At 54.0% G+C, this 22,692-nt stretch overlaps 7 protein-coding genes across 7 annotated transcripts; all 7 read right to left on the reverse strand.

Moving 5' to 3' along the window:
* Positions 1-273: 273 nt before the first annotated feature.
* On the reverse strand, positions 274-1,520 carry BDP81DRAFT_459988 (Per1-like-domain-containing protein; the record flags this gene model as incomplete). Its single annotated transcript, XM_060593604.1, has 4 exons — positions 274-331; positions 390-1,149; positions 1,214-1,262; positions 1,389-1,520. 4 exons carry the CDS (start codon positions 1,518-1,520, stop codon positions 274-276), a joined length of 999 nt encoding a protein of 332 aa, XP_060446913.1.
* Positions 1,521-2,149: 629 nt separating this feature from the next.
* On the reverse strand, positions 2,150-2,980 carry BDP81DRAFT_316032 (ankyrin repeat-containing domain protein; the record flags this gene model as incomplete). Its single annotated transcript, XM_060584132.1, has 1 exon — positions 2,150-2,980. One exon carries the CDS (start codon positions 2,978-2,980, stop codon positions 2,150-2,152), a length of 831 nt encoding a protein of 276 aa, XP_060446914.1.
* A 4,144-nt stretch (positions 2,981-7,124) lies between these two features.
* Positions 7,125-8,092, reverse strand: BDP81DRAFT_470598 (uncharacterized protein). Its single transcript, XM_060594551.1, has 2 exons — positions 7,957-8,092; positions 7,125-7,894 (listed from the first exon to the last, which is right to left on the reverse strand). The coding sequence occupies exons 1-2, from the start codon at positions 8,061-8,063 to the stop codon at positions 7,306-7,308; spliced, it is 696 nt and encodes a 231-aa protein (XP_060446915.1). The 5' UTR covers positions 8,064-8,092; the 3' UTR covers positions 7,125-7,305.
* An 825-nt stretch (positions 8,093-8,917) lies between these two features.
* BDP81DRAFT_516143 (uncharacterized protein) lies at positions 8,918-9,954 on the reverse strand (the record flags this gene model as incomplete). The annotated part of the gene is made up of 2 exons (XM_060595868.1): positions 8,918-9,199; positions 9,344-9,954. 2 exons carry the CDS (start codon positions 9,952-9,954, stop codon positions 8,977-8,979), a joined length of 834 nt encoding a protein of 277 aa, XP_060446916.1. The 3' UTR covers positions 8,918-8,976.
* Positions 9,955-10,886: 932 nt separating this feature from the next.
* On the reverse strand, positions 10,887-12,929 carry BDP81DRAFT_516147 (uncharacterized protein). The gene is made up of 2 exons (XM_060595869.1): positions 12,056-12,929; positions 10,887-11,949 (listed from the first exon to the last, which is right to left on the reverse strand). Exons 1-2 carry the CDS (start codon positions 12,749-12,751, stop codon positions 11,275-11,277), a joined length of 1,371 nt encoding a protein of 456 aa, XP_060446917.1. The 5' UTR covers positions 12,752-12,929; the 3' UTR covers positions 10,887-11,274.
* A 2,245-nt stretch (positions 12,930-15,174) lies between these two features.
* Positions 15,175-17,117, reverse strand: BDP81DRAFT_316000 (1-pyrroline-5-carboxylate dehydrogenase; the record flags this gene model as incomplete). Its single annotated transcript, XM_060584129.1, has 3 exons — positions 15,175-16,674; positions 16,741-16,848; positions 16,920-17,117. The coding sequence occupies 3 exons, from the start codon at positions 17,115-17,117 to the stop codon at positions 15,175-15,177; spliced, it is 1,806 nt and encodes a 601-aa protein (XP_060446918.1).
* A 751-nt stretch (positions 17,118-17,868) lies between these two features.
* Positions 17,869-21,430, reverse strand: BDP81DRAFT_480322 (uncharacterized protein). Its single transcript, XM_060594922.1, has 10 exons — positions 21,142-21,430; positions 20,146-21,065; positions 19,926-20,087; positions 19,800-19,869; positions 19,609-19,744; positions 19,450-19,559; positions 19,314-19,397; positions 19,111-19,251; positions 18,979-19,057; positions 17,869-18,926 (listed from the first exon to the last, which is right to left on the reverse strand). The coding sequence occupies exons 2-10, from the start codon at positions 21,018-21,020 to the stop codon at positions 18,160-18,162; spliced, it is 2,424 nt and encodes an 807-aa protein (XP_060446919.1). The 5' UTR covers positions 21,021-21,065; positions 21,142-21,430; the 3' UTR covers positions 17,869-18,159.
* Positions 21,431-22,692: the final 1,262 nt, after the last annotated feature.

Below are 22,692 nucleotides of genomic sequence, written 5' to 3' on the forward strand. Positions count from 1 at the left end.
CTGTCATACTCGTTACATATTATTCTCTACTATACCGGCCTAATTGGAGACCGGATAACATGGCAAAATAGACCATTAAACCTAATCTACTTGCCAAGGTTACACGGTCTTTTCGTAGTGTAATGCTTTGCCTCCGCGGCCTAGTCCCGTTATTTCATACCTCGTTGAAGCGTCCTGGCTGGCACCCGGCCCTCGGCCCTGTGGTGTTTGCCTTTTTCATCCTCCCGTATGGGTAGCACGGCTTGAAATGGTCGTTCGAATCCCATTACCAGCTCAAGACTTTAACCTTTCACTCCCCGCCATATCGTCCTGCGCATCCTTGATCAGGAAGCTGGGTAAGTGTTAGCAGTCAATCACGCAAGCCAAACCCAGTCCCACTGCCGACTTACTTGTACATCAGTACCGTTGGCGGAATCGTGCCCAGGTGCCATAAACTGTGCGCATCCAAAGCACCCCATACAGGTGGGAAGTCAAACAGCTCCAGACTCATGACCATGACCACGACCGCGACAACGATACTCGGCCAGATAGCCCAGGTCCTCCGTGACTGTCTGTACTTGTTCAAACTGAACCACAACCACATGAGGTTCTGAATCACACCAATAATGACATTCGCCGTCATGTTATACGTGTAATCCCACCGCACGCCCTTCAGGTAGGCAATATGCCCAGCATAAAGCAGCACGCACAGCAGCGTCCACGCGCGCAAGACCGACCTCCGGCGCGGCGTCGGCCGGTCTAGGCGCATGATGCGCACTGTAGTATAGTACAGGCCGTACAGCACGCTCGCGCCCGCCGCAAAGTAATCGAGCTGCTCCGTGGCAACAAAATCGCGGGTGTGGAAGATTGCGCTGAAAGTCCACGAGGCGATGCCCACGCCGGCGAGCCACTCGTACCAGGGCCGTAGCGGGTACGACGCCGGGATGACGGCACGGAGCTTGCGCCAGCCGTTCTGGTGAGCCCAGAGGTTCCCCAAGCTGAAGAGTGTGCTGGCGGGCTCCTGGATGCCCAGGATGCGGGGGAAGGGCCATTTTCCGTGGAACTGCACCACGCGCTCGCCGGCTGCGAGGCGCTCTTTTGTGATTATATGTTGGCAGGTGTAGTCGCATTCGGAGGCGCAGGTCCAGAGGAGGAGGCGGCGGTGGAAAGCTGTGTGCAGAAAGGAGTCTATTAGCATCTTGTTTGTGTCTTAGTGGCAAGGGGGGGAACGTACGAATTGGCGTAGCATCTTTGCCTGGAGCGCAGTTCTCATCGTGGCAGACCTGGATCGCGGGGGAAGCGCAGAGCAGCATGTTAGTCACAAGAGACTAAAGAGTTTCTCAAGCATTGCTGTTCGCGAGCAGCAGCGCGCGCATGCGTGCGTGTGTGTGTGTATGGTGGGCACCAACTTGGACGCATTCTCGGAACTCTGGTAACCGATCGCCGTATGAGGCTTCGACAGCTACTGCGAAGATGATGATTACGGCGAGGAATAGGAACAGAGGAGACTTGGTATGTCTCCCCGCTCGTGAGCTGTTCATGGCGTCTGCATCTATCGCTCGGTATTCGTGTGGGAGTCGGTTTGTCGTCTCTCAGCGGGTGTGTCGCGTGCTACGTGTTTGGAGTGAGGGTTGCTCAGGGCGGGAGGTGGAGGGAGGAAAATCAACAGGAAGGTAAGCTAAAGGTATCCGTACGGAAACATGGGACACAAGGGTTCGGAGGTCTCGGACAGCCACTGCCCTGTCACTGCGGGTTACACTGGTCGAATAAAGGTCCGGGTCAAGGTAAGCTCTAGCTGCGCTGGCGGGGAAATTCGCCTGCTTAATTAATTGGCCGCTCTTTCCGGGGCATAAATTTGGTGGGGTTCACTCAATTTCCAATCCAGGCAGAAATGCACTTTCCTCCAATATCAAATCATGCACCTGTATTGTCATGTACAACAACGGTCAAGGTAGTTAGTTACAGTCCCATCTCCCTCAATGTTCTGTACTTGCTTCTTGAAGAAGAACTTCTGCAACAGCGGGGCGGTTGCATTCTCTCGCCCGTTCAAGGGCCGTTTGACCTGATGACGTCCGCGCATTCACATCAATACCAGCATCAAGGAGAACCCTAGCCTTGGCATCAGACTCGTGTCCAAAGCCCAGGAACATGGCATCCGGGCTGCCCGCCGTCAGATGCAGCGCAAGTCTCGCCGTCGTTCGTCGTTCGTCGTCGCACTGAGATCAGCCCCGGCCGCAAGCAGAATCCGAACAAACTCGGCATCGCCCCACGCAGCTGCAGCGTGTAACGGAGTTTTTCCTTCATCATCAGTCGCCTCGAGGTCCGCGCCGGCCTCGAGCAAGAGTCCTATCAGCTCCGCCGAGCTCGCAGCCGCTCGATGCAGCAGGGTGTCGCCGCTCTGACCTTTGGTAGAAACGTCGACGCCCTTTTCTATGAAAAGTTTGACCGAGGCCGGCGCACCGGAGAGGGATTGAAGAGCGGCCGTGTCTCCGTTGTTATTGAGAGCGCTCATGTCGGCGCCTGCGTCGAGAAGCACCTGAACCACACCGAGGTGCCCGCGGCTAACAGAATGATGCAACGGCGACTGGCCATAGCAGTCTCTAGCAGCAATATCCGCACCAGCAGCGATGAGCAGCTTCGCAATCTCCTCGTCTCCAGCCCTAGCCGCGTTATGCAACGGGATCTCGGCGTCATAGGTGCGGGCGTTGACGTTGGCGCCGGCCTCGATGAGCATCCGCACCTGCTCAACCCCACCTTCGGCAGCCGCGAGATGGAGAGGCGTGGTCTCGTCGTAGGAGGATGCAGAAGCGTCGGCTCCGGCATCGAGCAGGGCTTTCAGGGCTGCTTCGCTCTCCGGCCGTCCGGTGAAGTGAATCACTTGGAATTGACCAGGCCCCGATGTCTGTGAAATGTCGGCTCCGTCGAGAATGAGCTCCGTTAGGCGTTGCGTGTTGCCGTATAACGCTGCCTCGTGCAGACATGCGTGCGGACATGAGTGCATTTCGCAGTCGGGGTTTTCAGGGCACATGTTATCTGACGAGACGAAATGTGTAGGAGAAAGTGATGACAAGATGGTAAGAAACAGAATAATGAATACGCGTCGAGGCAGCATAGAGAGAGAGAGCATTTGCTTTGTGAGCAGTGAGTCTCTGGCAATTAAATCACTTTGCCTCAGTCGAAGAGTCGTCTAATTCTTTTTGAACCATTTTTAAGAGCCATCTCTAGCCTGGAGCGTTGGTAGGCAGAAGCGGCAGATCAAACTCTATGAGCTGAATACTAGGCCGAGAATGGCATGTATCCACACAACATGAGATGGGGTCTCCAACACATCACGACGAACAGACATTTCTCAGCGGGATTGTCGCGGTCAATGTTCACTGTAATACGCATCTTAGGCAGAAGTGGCAGGCATCATGGTTTATCGAGAGTCGTAAATCGATCCAAGTGGAGAAACCCATGCAGCTTGTGAATCTTTGACATGCTCGTGAACCAAGACCATACTCCTTGACATGCCTTTGCAACATCGTAGTCAGTACTTATTGCACAATCATAAAACAAATGGAAGCGAGTGTGGTCAATCGGCTCTCACTACCCGCCTGCTCGCAGTGTCTTGCCCTCTCGAATCTACCCAAAACATCCTTTCCAGGTCCGATAAGTTCCTAAATCGACTGGAACAACATCAGGTTGGCTAAGCGGGAGGCGGGCAAGCTATACTGAACTCGACGAACATGCAGCCAGAATTTAAAGAGATAGATGTATAGGCACGGCCAAATGCGGAAAGAAGAATGAATCGAGGAAGTAGGTTCACATTTACGAGCGTGGTTTTGGAGGATATCAGGAAAGAGATGCTTAAGCAAAAATAGGATAGAGACAGGGGCTTTTTTTATTTTATTTTTATGAAGAGCCAAAGGCCTAAAAGTAGAAGATCATGACCATTCAGTTGCAGGGCGCAGATCACAACCCAAATCCTCGAGACTCCTCAGACAGCCTTCGAGCCCTTCCGCTCCCCTGAGCTCCTTCTTTTGGCCGTCCATGACCTGGCAGACCTCGGCAAGGACAACATCCTCCAAGTGCGCAACCTTGCGCTCCAACTCCGCGACTTGTGCCTCCAAAGCTATAAAACGGGCCTCCGTACAACTTGTTCATGGCCTCTATCTGCTGGCCACCGATCTCCTGCATGCGCTTCTTGCTGTCGCGATAATCCTGCGAGAGGAAGTCGTACTGCTGGAAGAGGCCTAGGTCCGAAGGTAGGAAAGCTGGGGTTTCTAACGGGAGGGAAGTCGTGTGTACTGCATCGTCGCAAAGGAACTCTTATGTCGCTGCCTCATATGTCTTCTGCTCACGCCACGAGTATTCCTCGTAGAATACTACCGGAATGAGCTAGGTAGGGTTTTGGTCTGTACGTAGTTGTTCTCCATAATAAGCGAGACTTGAAAAACAGTTGACCATGCCGTACCCCAAGCTGGTAAGTTTGGTGACGTTCCCAAGTGAAGGATCCGCGAGAAACTACCGAGTCATATGTTCTTTTCCCAGAGTGATCAGCGACTGCAGTGACGTTTGTAAGGTGACCTTTCATGCCGGATCCTTCATTATATGCTGATTTGGAGGTTTGGCGTGAAGTACAGCACAAGGCTTTTGGAGGTCGTAGCTGTTTGGAAGCAATTATACATTGGTATTGGCTTTCAAGATGAGTATTTACTGGAAATTACCAGGAACCAAAGGCAGCGCTTCTCTATATTGCGCTTCAACCGCAGCTGCACCGGTAAGTGTCAACTTGAGAGCCAAGCGAACTCATTCGTGGTGACCCAAAGTCGCGTTACTCGATCAGAAACACTACAAGACTTACTTGAATCCAAAGTAGTTCTAGACTCTGTAACTGGCTTCAGAAATTTCATATTTTCTCGAAAAATGGCCAAGTCCGCCTTCCTAGCCTTGATATAAATGTGGCCTTTTCATAAGTTGGTAAATATCCTGCCCTCAATTACACACGTCGCCTGACTCTAGAAGGTAGCGAAATGGACGCTCTTTGACGGCCAAACAGACAGGATATGGCAAAGAAGTAAGTAAGGAAGGTCATGCCGCCAATGAAACCGTTTTATTGCAGTGGATCGACCATGATCATCGGTGCAAGAACCATGTAGACAACTCCGTGTGCGCAGAAGTCGTAGGACACGCACCTCTCAAGTAGTGTCTGCAATGCGAATGTGGCCCGGTAGGTATATAGAAGCCTCTACGGTCCTCATGAATTTTGAAGAAGGCTAGTATACGTGATGAAGTCCCCTCAAAGACTATGGGGGCCTGAGCCGACTTCGGGCAGGTTCGCTGTTGTACCGTAAGCGAAAGAGGGAAGTAACCTATGCTGGACGACAAGACCTCGGTAAGACAGTATTCTGCAGTTTTCTTAAGGGCATCAGGAGCCTTTATAAGACTTGTCAAGTATTGGTCAGGCAACTTTCACTTCCAAAAGGTCAACGGCCATCCGCCAAAGCCCTCGTCTTCCTCAATGATCTTGCAACCCCTATGCAATCACCTCTTTCTGACTCTGTACGGCAGCGACCGAGCCTATGAAGGTGGTCAATTCCATCGTACTCGGAAGCAGAACCCTGTTTTTGAAGAGCTTCTAGGTGTGAAATACACGCCTAGGTCCATGGCTGTTACTTGATCAACGGGTGTTTGCCGCGTATTTCCCTCGTTTTCAGCGCTGAACTGATCGTTCTTGAGCCGATTTTAGAGAAACTAGTTGTCGGCTATGAGATGGCTGAGCTCGCTGATAAGCCCAAAGACACCGGTATAGAGGTTTCCGAGGCTGCCGAGCCTGATGAGAGCCAACGACACTTAGGTGCCGAGCCTTCGAAAAACTCATTCTTGGCAATGCAATTGATGATGCTTCCCGGCGTCGCCCACCAATTCTGGTCAATAACCACAACTATATCCTGCCAAACGTGACGAGACCTTGTGGTTTTCACTCAGCCATCTTTTCAACTTGAGCTCTCTCTGGATCGTGTCCTCGCAACTATTGGTTTCGGCATATCGTGCCTTTCTTGGCAAGGGCTGAACTAACATGATCAGCTACTGAGCCCGTCGTAGATCTGAACGGGGTGAAAGAACCCTGCTCACCATGCTCATAAGCTATGATAGATTTCAAGTCTAGTTCGTCTTGAGATGTTCGTGAAATTTGTCGTTGTTACGGCGCTGGTGGGTTGAGTTGAGTAAGCTCCGCTGTCACGATGAGAATCGGAGACGACGGGAAAAGAAGAAGAAACTGAAAATGCCTGTTGTTTCTAATAGTTTATCCTGGCAAACAATCTGGCCAGAACTGTTTCCAAGTAGGCCTATTCGTTTAAATCACCCTGGGACGTTCTCGATCTGGTCACTAAATGCATGGCTTGTTGAGTCGATCATTCCCTGGAGGCGGGCTTCATCCTACCAGATAAATCTTACCCAATACTCCTAGAAGCAGTTCTCTACGAGGCCGTTGAAAAACATCATCAGCACAACTCGGGAACTTGACGATCCATTCATCGTCGACACTAGAGAGTCCTAGATCCTGGCGGATAACAGTGACCTCCTCGCCAACGCATCCAATACCCCCCAAATGCCATTGGCGGATGTACAGATAGCCTTCAAGAACCCATCGCATAACGAATTACCAACATATCGGTGTCAACTGAATACAGAGCTCACTGCCATTACAAGGGATCAACTAGAGGTCATGATGAATAGAAGAACACGAGTGCTTCTAGTCTATGGCGGCCTGCTAGCAGTACTTCGTCATTGAAGAAGTCGACCCCACGGCATCGGTCGATCACGGTTACGGCTTTCTTACAAAAGACTACCGTGCAAATCTCGAAAGTGGTTTGAAGGAGACACAGGGGTTACGGGACCATGCTACAATCTCTTCTAGCTAAGGCTTTGATCATCTGCCTTTCAGCTGTTAGGAGCAATTCGTTCCTCGTACGGCGTACCCAAGACCTCAAGCATGAGTAGCTGGCATTTGCTCCTATTCAGCTCCTTTTGCCCCCATGATGCTTCGGAATCGCTTCACTTCACCCAGGGTATAGGACGACTGGCCAACGTATATAGCGCGCGCTCCAAGAAAAGGGCTCATGTAAGTATCCCTTTGTTAGGCGTTTGCGCCGAAAATGCTCTTTACTAATATGATTATCAGGCTCATCCAGCTTAACCGAGATCGCCATATACTCCATTAACCTCACGCCGTAGTGAACGTTAATGCCTTCCCTACTCTTACATATTCCCGGGCATGCGCTTCCGTCGTCCTCGTCTCCAATACCCTGAACTCAGCCCAGAAGTCTCCTTCGACTGCCATTATTCCGTATCATCACAGCTAAACCCAGGCACATACTCCATCAATATCCCAGGAACCTCAAGAAGCCGGTTCTCAACATCTCCTCCTATCGACATCTGCACCGTGCAATGCACCTTGGGCAACCTAATACCCTTCTCCACGCCCATACGGGTCTGCAACCGATTCAACCGCGCATTGGCAATCCCATCACACTGAGACTGGCGGATGACCTCCTCCTGGAGCAAATTGACAGGCGCATCCTCCTCTTCCTCGTCGTCTTCATCGCTATCGGAGTCCCAAAGGGACTCGTTGTACTCATTAGCGGCGCCCCGGCGGACGTAGTCGACAAACTCCTTTTCAAATTCTGGCGTCCACGCGCCGTGCTCCAGTCGTTGCCGCGCCCGTTGGATACACGGCGAGAAACGGCGGTCAAACAGCTTCAGAACGGCCTTGGTCGGCGGACCGGAGGGCCTCAGGACGGCGACTTCCAGGACGGTCCAGTCGGAGGGTTGGAAGACTTGCGCTATCACCATGCGCAGGTTGCCGACAAAGGGGTTCCTGCCGCCGACGGCTCTGCCGGTGATGATGTTGCCGCGGTAGTATGGGTTTCTTCATAGGATTTGTCAGTAATGTTTTTTTTTTCCAAGCCTTTTAAGCATTAGGTAGCTTACGGTGAGTATGCCATCTTGAGCCAGTTCACGATGGACCTGTAGAAATCACCAGCTCCTCGCGCCAATCCGAGGAAAAAGCTTTTGATGGAGTGCAGAATGGCTGACATTCCACCTGCCTGTGCTGTCGTACAATAAGAATTTTCTTCAAAACCTAGGCTAGGTATGTCGTGTTCTTGATGGTACGATTTGAGGCTGAAATGAGGGCGAACGTGGGAACAAAAGTTGGGATGCAATAAAATAACATAAAATAAAAATAAAAGTAAAAAAAGGCACTGGGGCGTTGAAGGTGGTGGAGGACCCCTGTCTAACATGCCCGATTGGGTAATTAGCTGGAGCTTGTGTGGAGAAGTCGTGCAGAGAGCATTGACGCCAGAAGTGACGCTAGCGGGCCGCTCACCGAGACATCCCAGCCCGCCGGGTCCGACAGTGAGTCTCGGTGTGGCCGGCGTGGTCTAAGATAGAGCCGAGAGAAGATGAGCTTCTCGCATTTTCTATCTGCTCAACAGCTTGACGGATGTTGATCCAGCATCAGGCAATGTCTGAATACCTCCATGTTGAAGGCAATTCGTCTCGACACAAACGCCGCACGGACACATCTCACTGAAAACACGCCACAACCTCCCGCATGAAGTTTCATGACACTGCAACGGAAGACCGGCTCCACACACCCCGACTTTCCACGTTTCCGGCCGGGAGAAAGGTGTCCTTTGGCTGATAGTTTTCGTCTCAACCGGCTCCATGCACTTTGAGAATACCATGTTGGCGAAGAGGTCACGCAGCTGCGAGTTACCCTGTTTCCCTTGATTGTCATTTCCATCTATTGGTATCTAGTTCCTAGCCAGATACCTTTGCTTCCTGTTTTCAGCATCTTATTTTCCGAAAATGAACCCCAATTTTCTCCTAGTACGCCTCCCAATGTCCCATATCCAACTTACACACTCTCAATATACACAATGAAACTCCCGCCTCTTTGCTCCCCTAGTTCCTCTTGCCATACAAAAGACGACATTGGAGAAAGAATCAGCACAACCATCTCGACGCCGCAAACCCAGCAACGAACCCGCCCAAAACAAGCGAGACCCCAATCGCCACCGTAAGACTCTCGCTGACCTCGCGATCAATCCACCGCTGCCTAAAGCTGAACTTGCCGAGGCGCATATGGAACATTTCTTTAACGTCGACTTCGCCCTTCCAGTTGGGCTTCACCCGCATCGATTCGCGTTTGGAGAATCTTCTCTCCACTCTTTTTGTGGTTAATCGCGTCTGGTTAGTTTTCCGTCAGTTCCAAAATAAGATGAAGAAAGAATACAAGAAAGAAAGAAGAAGAAACTTGAAAACAGAAAAGTGGAAGGATGGAAGAGGAGATGAACGGGCAGGCGGAACTTACACCAAAGACAAGCAAATATCTCCCTTCAACTTGGCCTTGAGCTCCAGATCAACATCCAGATTCAACCCAATCTGCAACCTCACAGGCTTCTCATCCCGGTCCCCGCCCTGCCGGGGAATCACCACCGTCGTCTGCCTGTTGAGATTCCCGCCGTTTCCATTCTTGTTATCAATATTGATACTTCCAGCGCTGCCATTAAACGCAGCCTGATGATTGCCATTGCCATTGCCATTGCCATTGCCATTGCCATTGCCATTGCCGTTGCCGTTGCCGTTGCCGTTGCCGTTGCCGTAGTTGTTATTGATGCCGCCGCCGTTCCCGTTCCCATTCCGGTTACGATTACGATTCCTCCGCCTCCTCCTCCGGGCCCCGGCCCCGCTCCCGCTTCCCGTATTCTCACTGCCGCCACCGTTGACGTTGACGCCCGAGTCGACGGTCGAGAATCCCGTGCTGGAGTCGCCCGCGCTCGACGCCGAGTCGTCGGCGCGCAGGCCTAGTTCGGCGAGGATGTCGTTTGCGTCCGGGGCGTAGGTGGAGGGGCTTATTGGGGGCGAGGCGTAGCGTCGGTGGTGGGCGTGGGGGTAGGTTGTTATGACGCTTCTTGGTGCCATTTTTGTGTTTCTTGGGTTGCTTTGGGTGATTTGAAGTGAAAGTGTCGTGAGGCTTGATTCGCCTGGATTTTCTTTGGTACTCGCGGTGCTAGTTGACTCCTGTCTTCCTCCGAGGCCCTAATTAAGACTGGGTATAGAAATCGAACGTCGAGGAAGATCCAACCCTCGAATAAATACGTCGGAAAAGACAGCGGTATCTGAATTATATACCTGTCCAGTTCCTCCTATCCTTATTCAAGCCAAGGCAACCCATGAAACCTCTCGCCGCACCCAACAGAACACAAAAGACCATATTCCCTGAACCCTCGTTTCAACAAACCCGCCCTTACTACATCCAGGGGAGGAAAACACCAAAAGGTTGTCACAAATTGGCCAGAGTTGACTTACACGGGCCTCCTTCAACGCTGACAACACTGAAGCGCCGTCACGTGATGGGTTGATGGTGGAGAAGGACGGGTGAGCATCTCGTACGATGCCGCCAGACCCTGAAACCGTAAATGCAACCCTTGACAACCAGATCCATGATCCCTTCTCCAGAAAGTCCAGACTGCCTTCACACACTTTTTTTTCTTTCTTTCCGCCAACGAAACGAACCAGGATGTATCCGTACTGCTGATAGGATTCTTTACCATCCTTTACCAGGATGACTGAGAGAGAGGGTCAAACACTCACCACCGATCGACGACCCCTATCGTATGTTTACAAGACCCCGCCAAACCCATCAAGGCGTGGGGAGGATCATTCACTTTTCCAAAGTCTTGAACAGAAGAAAATCGCATTGGTCATCCAACTAGTTAATTCTATTAATCCCTTCTAGATATTTTCATCCGTAACAATGCAGTATTCGTTACCAAGTATCGACAACCGAAAAGAAAGATTCATCGGGGGGGGGGGGGGGGGGGGGGGAGAACCCCTATTTCCGTATGCGCCGCGCCTAGACCTCTCAACTCCATCCGAAATTCTTCTCATCCCCAATCCGTGTTTCTGCGATTTGCAAAAAAATAAAAAATAAAAAATTTGTGCCCTTCCTCTCATCGCATTTGAGATGGAGAATATTTGTCCCCTGTAGTAAAGCTTCGACGGCAAACCCATTGTTGTTGAGGATTCTAGAACCTCTTCGTCCCATATTGTCTTTCCCGCATTCATGCGATGGCTTCTAGACCACGCAGCATAGAAGGACTCTTGACCACCATGGCAAAATCACATGCTGTCTGATGTCGAAGCGTCTGTTCTGCCAGGGTCTCCCGCGCAGCATCATTGATGAATAGCACCACCTTTTCAGCAACCTTCTTCTCTCGTCCGTGAAAAATGGGATGTCTCTCAAGTACTAAGCAGATCCCTGACCGACATCCCCCGCCCAGCACCTCTCGTCGGATTCACACTAGCACCAGCAGCGCCGCCGCTCGCCTCCCCAACCGTACCCCTCCGATCGCTATTCAGCATCAGCAGCGCAGCCGTCGCCTCGTGGTCTAGATCGCGGTCCCGCTGCGGCGCCAGCGCGGGACTCGTCAGCGTCGAAAGGCTGCCGTACCCGCCACCGCCGCCGGCATACGTCTGCGGCCCGAACGCGGGTGACGTTGTCGTTGAGGTGCTGTAGCTGTAGCTGTTGTGGCGCGGATGGTCCGTCGAGACGGACGAGTAGGAGTCGTGGCGGTGTCTTGAGTCCTGCGGCAAGAGGGCAGGCGATACGGATGGCTGGTGGGAGCGGGAATGCGGAAGTTGTTGTTGTTGCGAGTATTGCTGCTGCTGTTGCTGCTGCTGTTGCATGGGCGGGAAAGTCGGTGATGGGGCCTCGGAATCGGTCATCTCCACATCGTCCGGGTCTTCTTGGTACCGCGGTACGAATTGCGGAATCTGGCCCCACGGCTCGGCGCGGGACCCGCCGGAAGGCGTCTGAAGGCCGGACTCGGTGGGTGAGCGGGCCTCGGAGGTGTCGCGTTGGGCTTTGAGCTTGGAGACGCAGTCTTCCAGGTACCTCACGTATTCGATCGATGCCTGACCATTTTGTACGATTAGCAACTTCCCCTCGAGGTTCCTCCCAGGTTCCTCCCAGGTTCCTCCCAGGTTCCTCCAGGATGGAGTGGGTGGGTTGCCAACTAACCTGTAAGATTGCCAGCTTGTGCATCTCCCCAGTACAAGCCGGAATCATGCCCTTGAGCACGGCAAACTCCTCATTCATCTTTGATCTCCGGCGCCGCTCAATCAAGCTATGAGCCGTCTTCCTCGCGATTTTGCGTCCAGCCGCACTTGTCGCTGACGGCGCCTTCTTCTTGCCCTGCGCCGTGGAAGCAGTGGAAGAGGACCCATTCGCCGCCGCCGCCGCCGCCGAGCCGGCCTTCCCTGGACCCGCAGCCCCGGACTTGGCACCAGCAGCCGCCGCCGGAGCATCTTTCGCCTTGGCCTCGGCCTCGTTCTGCTGCTGAGCGCGCGGCTTCATCTGGATAATCTTGCGTGACCTAGTCGGCGGCGGTGGCAGCGCGAAGCTCTCGTTAGAGGAAGCAGCCGCCTTTTGAGCCGCCGACGAGCGCCGGCGAGATTTCACCGTCTCGCTGGGCTGGACCGGGTACGGCTTGTTCGCGTTGACGTGGGGCGGCGAGATGGGCTGGAAGCTGTTGGTGTTGCTGTTGCTGGGCGGCGTTCTCCTTGTGTCTTTTGGGGAGAGCTTCAAGGCGTCTTGGATGATTGCTGGCGGTGGCAGCTCAAAGGATAGCTGGAGGGAGGCGAGGTCCTTGGAGCCGTCTTGGCCCTTAATGTCCGTTGAGGACGCGGGCGTGGGTGGTAATGTTGGACGCGGCATTGTGCGTAATGTGTATGCGTGCGTGTGAGTTGTGAGTGAGAGGGAAAGATGGAGAAAGACGATCAAAGGTACGAGCGGGCTCTGAGCGTTTAACACGAAGAGAAATTCCCCAACTGGACAGAAGCTAGATTGAGAACGGGAAGCCGAAGGTTGCGGGAAATTCTCGAGGCTCTACCGCCGAGGGACAAATTCGGTTGACGTCTGTTTTTGAGGCTGTGCCCGCGGGCAAAGACGACGGCCGCCGGTGTGGCAGCAGAGCTGTTCTGGGCTTGGCGACAGATGCAGACGCCCCGGTCGATGCTGGCTGTCTTCTAGAGGGATGTGTATCCGATTCGCCGGCCTGGTTTAGACGAGAACTGGGACTCGAGAAGTGAGAGAGAGCACGCGAGTGTCGAGAGCAGCTGGGGTGTCTCGTGGAAAGAAAAGGTCGTGGGAAGATGTAGAAGGGGAAGGGAAGGCGTGGCAGGGTAAAAGGCAATGAACTACAGATACGGCGCACGACCACCACGACTTTGGACTGACTCTCACTTTTTTTCTCACCATCCTTGGCCTTGTTCGTCCTTATTGTCTCTCGTGCCTGCCTGTCTCTATCTAACTACAACCCCGGACCCGTGTATCCGTAGCTGCAATGTGTTAAGGCACTTGCCTCAGATAGCCATCAGCCTCTTAGCAGCCGTCTAGCCACCCACGCCCCCCTCCTCATAATGGCCGGGAGGAAGGCTGGTCCTTCCTCCCGGCATAGTCAACAACCCTGATGGAAGTGACGAGGGGTGGTTACTCAACGAACTAGCTTGGAGGACAGAGGGCACGCGACATCCCAAGCCCAGAAAGAAAGGGTCCCCCCAAAGGGAAAACCCCCGTAACAAGGCGGGAGTAGGTACACCGTAGCGCAAAGTGGACGCAAGAGATACAGCCTGGGGGAAGCAAAGAATAAGACGAACGAAAAAGACCAAAGAGCAGAAAAGAAACAGATGTCCAATCAAGAGGGCGGACCTGGACTCCTGGGTGAGGAAACGGGTAGGAGAGGGCATCGAGGGTTCAAAGGTGTTAAGCCAATCAGAGGGCCGGATTCGAGCACATGGTGTTCCTGAATGGCAACTGAGCAATCCTTCCCCCCCCCCCCAGCGCCAAGCCGAGCGCCCGCACGCAAGGTTCACTCACACACTGCCCCTTCAGATTTCAGATGAGAATCAGAACCCCCCAAAACGCATGAGCTCACCTCACACTCATAGTCTACTGTATGGTAGAGGAGGTGAGAAGCTGGCTGGTCAAATGGGATCGACGGTAATATCCTCCCACAACTGCCAAGTCCATGCCTACCTCCGCTACAACCTGTGGATTCTTCTTAGTCCAAGGACAAGAGGCACGAGGGGAGGGGCGTCTATAAACCTGTAGCGGGTCTCTGAAGCTTACTTTTCGATGCGACTCTTGTCTTTTGGTTTGGGGTGAATTGAGGAATCTAGAGAGAGGCACGAGACATGTGCTCGGCATCCTGTTGGTCAAACAACCTTCCCCGGGCAGCCTGGGCCGGACCTCTTACACGTTCGTGATTTCCAACAAGAAAGCCGCGTTTCCGTGTACGAAGTCCGGAACCCGTAAATACCACCTTCCCTTACCCCAGCCTTCCACTTTGCTTCGCGTGCCTGGCAACGTGCCTCTTGTCTGTATCTGTCATTGATGGAGCTGTCGTCCTAGTGTTTGAGGTTGATTTGCAGAGCTGAAGGAGGGTTTGAGCCTACTCGACTCGTACATGCGGACCAAGTATCCGTACACACACGACCTTCCTAAGTATGCGGGACCGATGACGAACTGGGCCCCTGTCCTCTTGTAGAGTGAGCACGTGGGCAACTCCTCTGTTTTCTTTCTTTCCAACTTGCCCTTCACGTCTTCACATCCACGAACACGGGGACTTTCAACACACTCGCATTCTGTCGACCGTTTCTCCTGCTGCTCTGACCCGGGCCTAGCTTCTACGACCCTGTTGCACTCGCCGTGGAATATCATCCCAATTCACCTTCATCCCGTACCAATCCGATAATTACCTCAGTCTTTTAACCAAAATTGGACATGATGCAGAAAAGAGGCCGCCGACAGCATCTTCTATGAGGGAAATTTCCCAACTGGCAACGGTGGGAAAAGGCTACCCTGAGTAACCTACCCTCACGTCTGAAAAGTTATTTCCTCTCAGTTAGGTAAGCTAATTGGAAAGAATCAATGTTTTCATTTTAGACCGTATCAAATGCTCGTCAATGCTTCACACATGCCGTGATGAGTGAGTGTTAAGTAAACCAGATATCCCATACCATCGCCCAAAAATTGACAGAACCGTAAAGAAAATCAAACCCCTTCACAACGTACCGTACACCCACCCACCCACCCACCCCTCAACCCTCCCCTGACTTCTCTTCCACGACGACACCATTTTAAACCTCGTTACTCGGGTACGCAACCTTGGTCGTAGCCGCAAACTCCTCCTTGATACTCCTCAAACTCACAAACCGACTCAGCAAGTTCTGGCTACCCGCCTTGTCGTTCGTCCCGCTCGCCCGGCCGCCGCCAAACGGCTGCTGGCCCACCACGGCGCCCGTGCTCTTGCAGTTGATATAAAAGTTGCCCGCCGCGTTGCGCAGCTTCTCCTCCGCCACCACCACCGCCGCCCGGTCCTGCGCGAACACGGCGCCCGTGAGGCCGTACTCGCCCGTGCCGTCAATCAACTCACAGGCCTTGGCAAAGGCGTCCGCCGGTGCCGAGGCGTCGTCGTACGTGTGGATGACGAGCACGGGACCGAAGAGCTCGGTGCTCAGGAGCTTGTGGTTCGCGTCCGTGGTGTGGTAGATTGTCGGGTGGACAAAGTAGCCCTTTGAGGAATCGTACTTGCCGCCGGCGACGAGCTCGAGAGATGCATCGTTCTTGGCCGCGTCAATGACGCCCGACAGCTTCTTGAATGAGGCGTCGTGGATGACGGGACCCATAAAGTTGGCGTGGTCCGTCGGGTCGCCAATGGTAATCTTGTTCACCTCGGCGACGAGACCCTCCTTGAACTGCGGCCACAGCGACTTGGGCACGTACGCCCTCGACGTGGCGCTGCACTTTTGGCCCTGGAACTCGAACGCGCCGCGGATGGTCTGCTTCACGGCGTTATCGACGTCTGCGCTCGGGTGAACGAGGTGGAAGTTCTTGCCGCCCGTCTCGCCGACGATGCGCGGGTACGACGCGTACCGGCCCTCGGCGACGCCCTGTCCGATGGCGCCGTATAGCTTGCGGAAGATGGCGGTGCTGCCGGTGTAGTGGAGGGACGCGAACTTCTTGTGCGACAGCACCTGGTTCGTAATCGCCTCGGGGTTACCGGGCACGAACTGGATGACATCACGGGGCAGACCGGCCTCGAGAAGGATGTTGTAGACGAGCCAGTTGGAGGCGATGGCGAAGTCACTCGGCTTCCAGACGACGACGTTGCCGAGCAGCGCGGGGGCACCGGGGAGGTTGCCGGCGATGGCTGTGAAGTTGAAGGGGCTGACGGCGTAGACGAAGCCCTCGAGGGCCCTGTACTCAACACGGTTCCAGACGCCGGGGCTGTTGTGCTGCGGCTGCTGAGCGTAGAGCTCCTCGGCGTACTGGACGTTGAAGCGCAGGAAGTCGGCCAGCTCGGCCGCGGCGTCGATCTCGGCTTGCCATGCGTTCTTGCCCTGGCCGATCATGGTGGCGGCCATGATGTCGTAGCGGTATTTGGTGGCGATGAGGTCGGCGGCCTTGAGGAAGATGGCGGCACGGTCGGCGAAGGGGAGGGATTCCCACGCGGGCTTGGCTGCGAGGGCCGAGTCGATTGCCTTGGTGATGTCGGAGGGCGAGGCTTGGTGGTATGTTGCTACTGTGGTGTTGTGGTCGGCGGGGTTGACCTGCTTTCCGGTGTTGCCCGTCAAGATCTAGGTAGTTTTGTTAGCTATACACGGTCGAATTGGGAGCCAAGGAGATGTGTATGCTTGACTTACCTCCTTACCGCCAACAACAATTGGAACCTCCAGGGGTAGCTTGCTCTGCAGGGTCTTTACTGCGGCATCGAGGCCTTCACGCTGAGCAGAGCCCTTGGCATAGTGGTGCTGCGATGATTGTCAGCCAACTGCCTCCTCACCAAGCTCCCTCCCAAAGCTTCATCTGTTGTGTCACATACGTTAGGCTCGTTGGAGATCTTGGGGATCTTAAAGGCAGCAAATGTCGCCATTCTGGTGGTTGTCCTCGTCGCGGGAGCGGACAGGCGTGTTGTGAGTCTGGTCGTCGGAACTGCAGAGACGCTGCGTCCAAGGGATGTGATGCGGGAAGAGCTTCGAAGCTGGGAGTTAAGAAGCCCAGTTGCTCGTGTGGACGCCATGATGGGCAGAGAGGACAGCTTAGTGCTGTGCGAGCTGTCTTGTCTATCGGATTGGACGGGCAGGAAAGTGAGGCACGCACACAGAACAAGGTGATGAGCGTGGGCGATGTGTTCTATGGGTGATGGGCAATTGGTTCGCAGAAGAGCAGGTGACAACTCGGGGAAGAAGGAGAAACGGCGAATCGACTGGCTATTAAGTTTTCCGTAACGTAAGGTAACGTAACGTAATGGGAAAAGAATTTTGGACGAGTCGTGAGACACGGAAATTGTTCCCTGGATACTTTTCCCCTTCCCAAGCAACCACCGGGCACCTGCCACCGCGAACGTCGGGTGGGCGCGGGTTAAGAATGCGACGAAGCTCGCGGGCGGAGAGCTTGTGAGGGGCTGCGGGGGCCTTGGAGGTAAGAAATCGGGGGTCCCGGTGTCGCTTCGCTGCCGATAAGGATGTCACCAGCTGCCTATCGCAACCTTGAACAGCTTTGCGGGGAAGACACGAACCAATCACAAGCACCAATTGTGCCCTGACCTTGGATTTTTGGGGTCGAGATAGCAGCACCGCAGCGGAGTTGATCGGCTCAGTGGGCCCGACCCGACCAGATAGAGGCAATCAGCAGGGCTTTCCCGATCCCGACGCTGTAAAGTCGGGATCGGATGGCTGCTCCGATATGGAGACATGCCGTGTATTACCACCCCAGAGGCTTACAGAACCGAATTACAACTGAGGCGTACGGAGAAGAGAAAACTTTACAATCCAGGTAACAATGGCTCCGTATTCGGACGAGCCCTCATCATTATTACTTAGTCTTTTGAGATAAGAACATACACAAACTTCAAAACACAGCAAAGGTCGAGCCTCCCCCTATAACATTGTACATCCATCTTCTCCCTTTCCTCTTAGCTCCTTCGCTTCATGGGTATAACATAACGTAATGCAACCAACAACGCATCGGATGGGGTCTCCGACAACCGTTGCAGCAATGCTAGCCAACGTCGAGCATCGATCATCAACCATCTTCCCTTCACCACCTTGAACAGAGCCTCTTTACTCGCGCTGTCCATTCTCGCGCTCCTGCGCAGGGAAGGGCTCAACCGGCTCCGGATGACTGTTGTAGTTGAGCTGGGGGACAGTGACACCGTACCCCTCGGTGAGGCCCTCGCGGTTGTGCTGGTCAATTTCGACGCGGATGCAGATGTCCAAGCTACCATCGTTGCCGGTGCCGTGCTGTTTTCCAGCTGCCTTGTGCTTTGATCCCGATTCAACCTCGCCGACATGGAGGAAATCGTGCCCGCCCTTGCCGGAAATCACTGACCGCGTATCCCCGTTTGCCGGCACAGCCAGCCCATTGTTGGGCGAGTTCTCCGTAAGGATGGCAAAATTACGGCTCGGCATAGTAACATGGTTGGAGTTGGATGTCTTGCTCGAGTCGCCAGGATCCTTGTCAAAGAATTTGAGCAGCGTCTCGTCCGTATCGTGGTTCAGGTGATGGATCTTGTTTCTCCTGGCCAGCAGATTGGCAATCGCCACCGGCGGTGGCTTGTTGGTAATGGCAGAAGAGACCACGTTCGCCATGTAGCGGTGGTCGTTCTCCGAAGCAATGTTCAGGCGAGGATGCGAGTAGAATCGGCCCATAGCCGCCAAGTGCACATCGCCACCCAAAATGGTGATACGGACTGAGAACTCTGATGCGATGGCCTGAAGCCGCTCCACAAGAGCGTTGCGCTCCTTCTTGTGAGTTCTGGCCGTGTAGTGGTCGTCAAGATCGTCGAGCAAGTCGACACTGCCGTCAAAGTGGTTGAAAACACCACCAGCTGGTACTGTTAGCAAGCCAAGACTTGTCTTGCCTTTTCATTGTGCACTTACCGAGACCAAACCTTCGGTTCAGGAACTTCACAGGACCCATAATAGGACTGCGGAAGACGTTCTCAAGCCATGTCAGGCGCTAGAAAGCAGTCAGTTTCTGCATAGACGTTTTCGCAAGTCTTATCCACATACAGGGTACGCAATCGGGATTCCCAGCAAAAGAATCAAGTGCTTGAATGGGCGTCCAGACTCCTGAGCTCCCTTGAGCTCTTGTCTGAGGCGACTGAATATCATATCGTACGTCTCTGGGTAGTTGATTTGATGACGCGTGCGCTTTGAGATGTTGTTAGCTTTGGCCCTCCATCGTAGGGGGGGGGGGTTCATCGTTTCCTTACCTCCGTTCGGGCATCAATGCCTAGGAAGGCAATACGCGCACCAAGCCGGGCGAACATGTTATGTGAGTGTTCAGCGACATAGGGCTAGGGGACCATTTAGCTGTGCTCTCAAGGGGAATTTGCACCAGTTACTTACACCAGCCTGCTTGCCGACAATGTAGCTGGGATCCGACTTGGCCGGTGCAACATAGGTATCCATGAGTTGGTTAGGGTCAAGTCCTTGGCCCTCGGACGTTGTCGTGTGGTCTGTCCAAAGATTAGTCTAAGTTCCTTCACTGTAAGACTAAAGACGTACCCGAGGTGTAGGTAGATGGTGGTGGAGGAAGGTGATGCTGGAACAGCATGTAGTACTTGTGAGCAGTTCCACCGATACCCCTGAACACATCGCATCGCATGAATTCGTCAACGTAGGAACCAAATCCGTCAATGATCTAGGTTGTCTGGTTAGCACATTGTTCATTGCATTTTGTTCGAGCTGCCACTTACATCGTGATCATCCCAGATGTTGAGCTGCGCAATCTGGCCATTGGCGGTCGCAAACGGCTCCGTGGAGTACCTTTTCGCAACGTTAGCTCTCGGAACCTTTATGTATTTCCTTCGCCATACACATACCAACGGACATAGTTCTTGAGGTAGTAATCGTCGCAAGCCTGGCGAAGCTTCTCGGGGAAGGGGAAGTGTCTGCGCTTCTTGGGGTTCGAGATCTCGGTCCATTCGCGCAGAGGCCCGTCGACTCGGATTCCATCGTTGTAGATCTGGTCACCTCCTCCAAGCCTGTGCGGAAGTCAGCAAAGCAGCCTTGTACCCAATTTGGCCGAGACATTGGACTCACATGACGTGGAATGGTCGCTCCTTGTGGTGTCGGTTCACATCGTTCCACAAGGCGGGGCCGCTCCAGGCGTCTTCATCAGTACCCACGCTGAATCCGTTGCAGGAGTGGAACATGATGCGCATCGACTCGTTAATGGCCGGGACGAAGAAGTGGTAACGATCAGGCCTGATGTTGCCAGCCGAGAATCGCATATCGGGGATCGCATACTCCCACTTGGCCTCCACTTGGCTGAGCGGCAGTGATAAGTCAAAGGCCCAGAAAGTGTTGCGAGGGTCAGAGTAGAGACATTGACCCTGGGTTTCTGTGCCATGCGTGCCCGCGCCATTGGCTGCGCCGGAAACCTCGCCGTTGACAGCGCCGTTGGTACCGTGGACGCCGTTCGTCTCGGCAGGGGCGTGCTGGCCATTTACCGCATTCGCAGGGCGCAGAACCAAGTGCGGTGCGAAGCTCTGAGTCTTGCCGCCGCCCTTTGTGACGATCAAGACGCTTCCGTACCAATTGTTGTCGTCCATCCTGCGGTAGTTGAGCAGCGGTCCACAGATGATCTGCCTGCCGTCGGGGGCGTCTTGCTCGTGGGCGTGAGTCTCTGTCGCGCGAGGTTCCTCCTGGCCAGCGGCCTCACCAGCAGCAACCATGATGGGCTTGAAGTTGGGCGGAGCACTGGGGTTCTCGGGCTCGACACGATCGCGGTTCAGGAAGTCGGCCAGGTCGTTGGTCGTTCCTCGTTCTTGGGGGTCGCGGGGTTGCGCATGGTTGTGGGCGCCGGCGGCATGGCGGAGGAAAGCTGAGCTCTCCTGGTGGCGCCATCTGTTGGCCGAGGCATGGGGGTTGTGCTCGATATCATCGAGGGCTTCTCCTTGAGGATGCGAAGCCATGACTGCGAGTCTATGATCGATTTGTGATGCTGTTTCCGTATTTGTCTGCGAATAGAACAGAACAGTCAGATCGAGGAAAAAGAAGCACAAAGAATATCCCTGGGCAACGGTGGCTCCTTACAATGTCTCAGCGCAAATTAGGCTGGCAGGGTCCAGTTTGCGCGCGCTGGTCAGTTCTTGAGAAACCCAGAGGGTCCAAGGAGTTGTTATTTGCAAACTGACAGCTCGAAGAGAGGGTATTAACGGCCGGGTATCTGGTGTTACGACGCCAAACAGAGACGGTAGCAAAGAAGGAATCTTGAAAGAAGGGGGAAAATCAAAGATGGGAAAGGGAAAAAGCAGCAAGATTAAACGGAAAGAGGGTGTTGTCGAATCCCACCACAAATCGCACGAGAAAAGTGTGTTGTGTTGGATTGGATGCGCTGCTGGGCCAAGGTAAGGTAGCGCAGAGTGACGCGAGCTAGGAATTAAAGTGGCAGGGATTGTCGGCCATGGTGGGGATGATCCACTACGCAACCGCTGTGGGCAACGTCCTGGTCTGAGGTGAGGTGAGGTGCTGCGCTACAGCTGGAAACTCGTGCTAGGGAGGTCCAGGTTCGGTATGAAGCCGCCCAGGCTGCCCTGTCCGTTCGTGCTGCGAGCTGCAGCAGGGTGAAAGGTGAGGTGGACCGGGGGGCGGTTTCTAGGGGTGAACCTGGGACGGACAGTCGGACTGGGTCCAAGGAGAGGCCGTCTCATGGAGTTTTGTGACCAGTCTGGGACAGACTCGACAGAGAAGGATACTTTGTGGTGGTGTTGGACGAGTGCCGGTGTCTTTGTTGTGGCGATGACCAACTTTCTGGCCGTCATCGACAATGGACGTTTTCGCCCCCAAGCAAAGTGCCATGTTGACATCTACCAGGCAAGTGTGGTAAAGTAGAGGCGGCCTCCGAAATCCCCTTTGTATCCCTCGAATTGAGTACTCCGTAGCAGCGCCAGGAGGACCGGGCATTCACATCGGTCCAAGTCCGCAATCCTTGTTGCAGCAAATCAATCCACCTGACTCCATGCAGAGACACACATGTACTTGCGGTAGGAAGAGATAATGTAGGTACACACTAATTACTGTGTGAGAACCGGGTCCGAGGTCTTTCCATCCGATCCTATTCGTGTAAGTATCCGTAATAATACGCGTAGTCTCCTGCCATTGGTTTTTGGGGCCTATCGGTTGACAACGTGTTGGCGTTCCATCATCCGTTTGTCCCCCTTCCCTCTTCCCCCATCCCTCACCTCAAGTTGATTGAGTGTTTGCGTTGCCTTGGTCCTTGGATGAGGCCAGGGCCGTGAGTCGTCGGTGACAGCCGGACAGCGTTGGAGCGTTGGAGTGTTGGAGTGCGCGGACGGCCGTTCCCCAAATCTCTCAGCTGCCAAGGTCAAGGTCCTCGTCAGCGATCTGTTCGCCGGCGCGTGTGCGTCTTGGGGACTTTGGGGGTTGGGATGACGATATGTGGCCAGAGCTCCCCCAGACCAGACCAGACCAGCTCGCATTGGGCAAACACGCCGGTTCCATGCTTGCAGGGCAGTTCCCAGGCGAAAAGGCCAAAAGGCACCACTCACGTCGCGCACAATGCAACGCCAGCTCTGACAGTGGCGGCGTAGCCCTCTGTTCTTGCTTTGCGCCAAACGTAAGGTA

This window comes from Colletotrichum phormii, assembly GCF_030913505.1.
Source record: "Colletotrichum phormii strain CBS 102054 chromosome Unknown BDP81scaffold_7, whole genome shotgun sequence".
NCBI classification, from domain to species: domain Eukaryota; kingdom Fungi; phylum Ascomycota; class Sordariomycetes; order Glomerellales; family Glomerellaceae; genus Colletotrichum; species Colletotrichum phormii.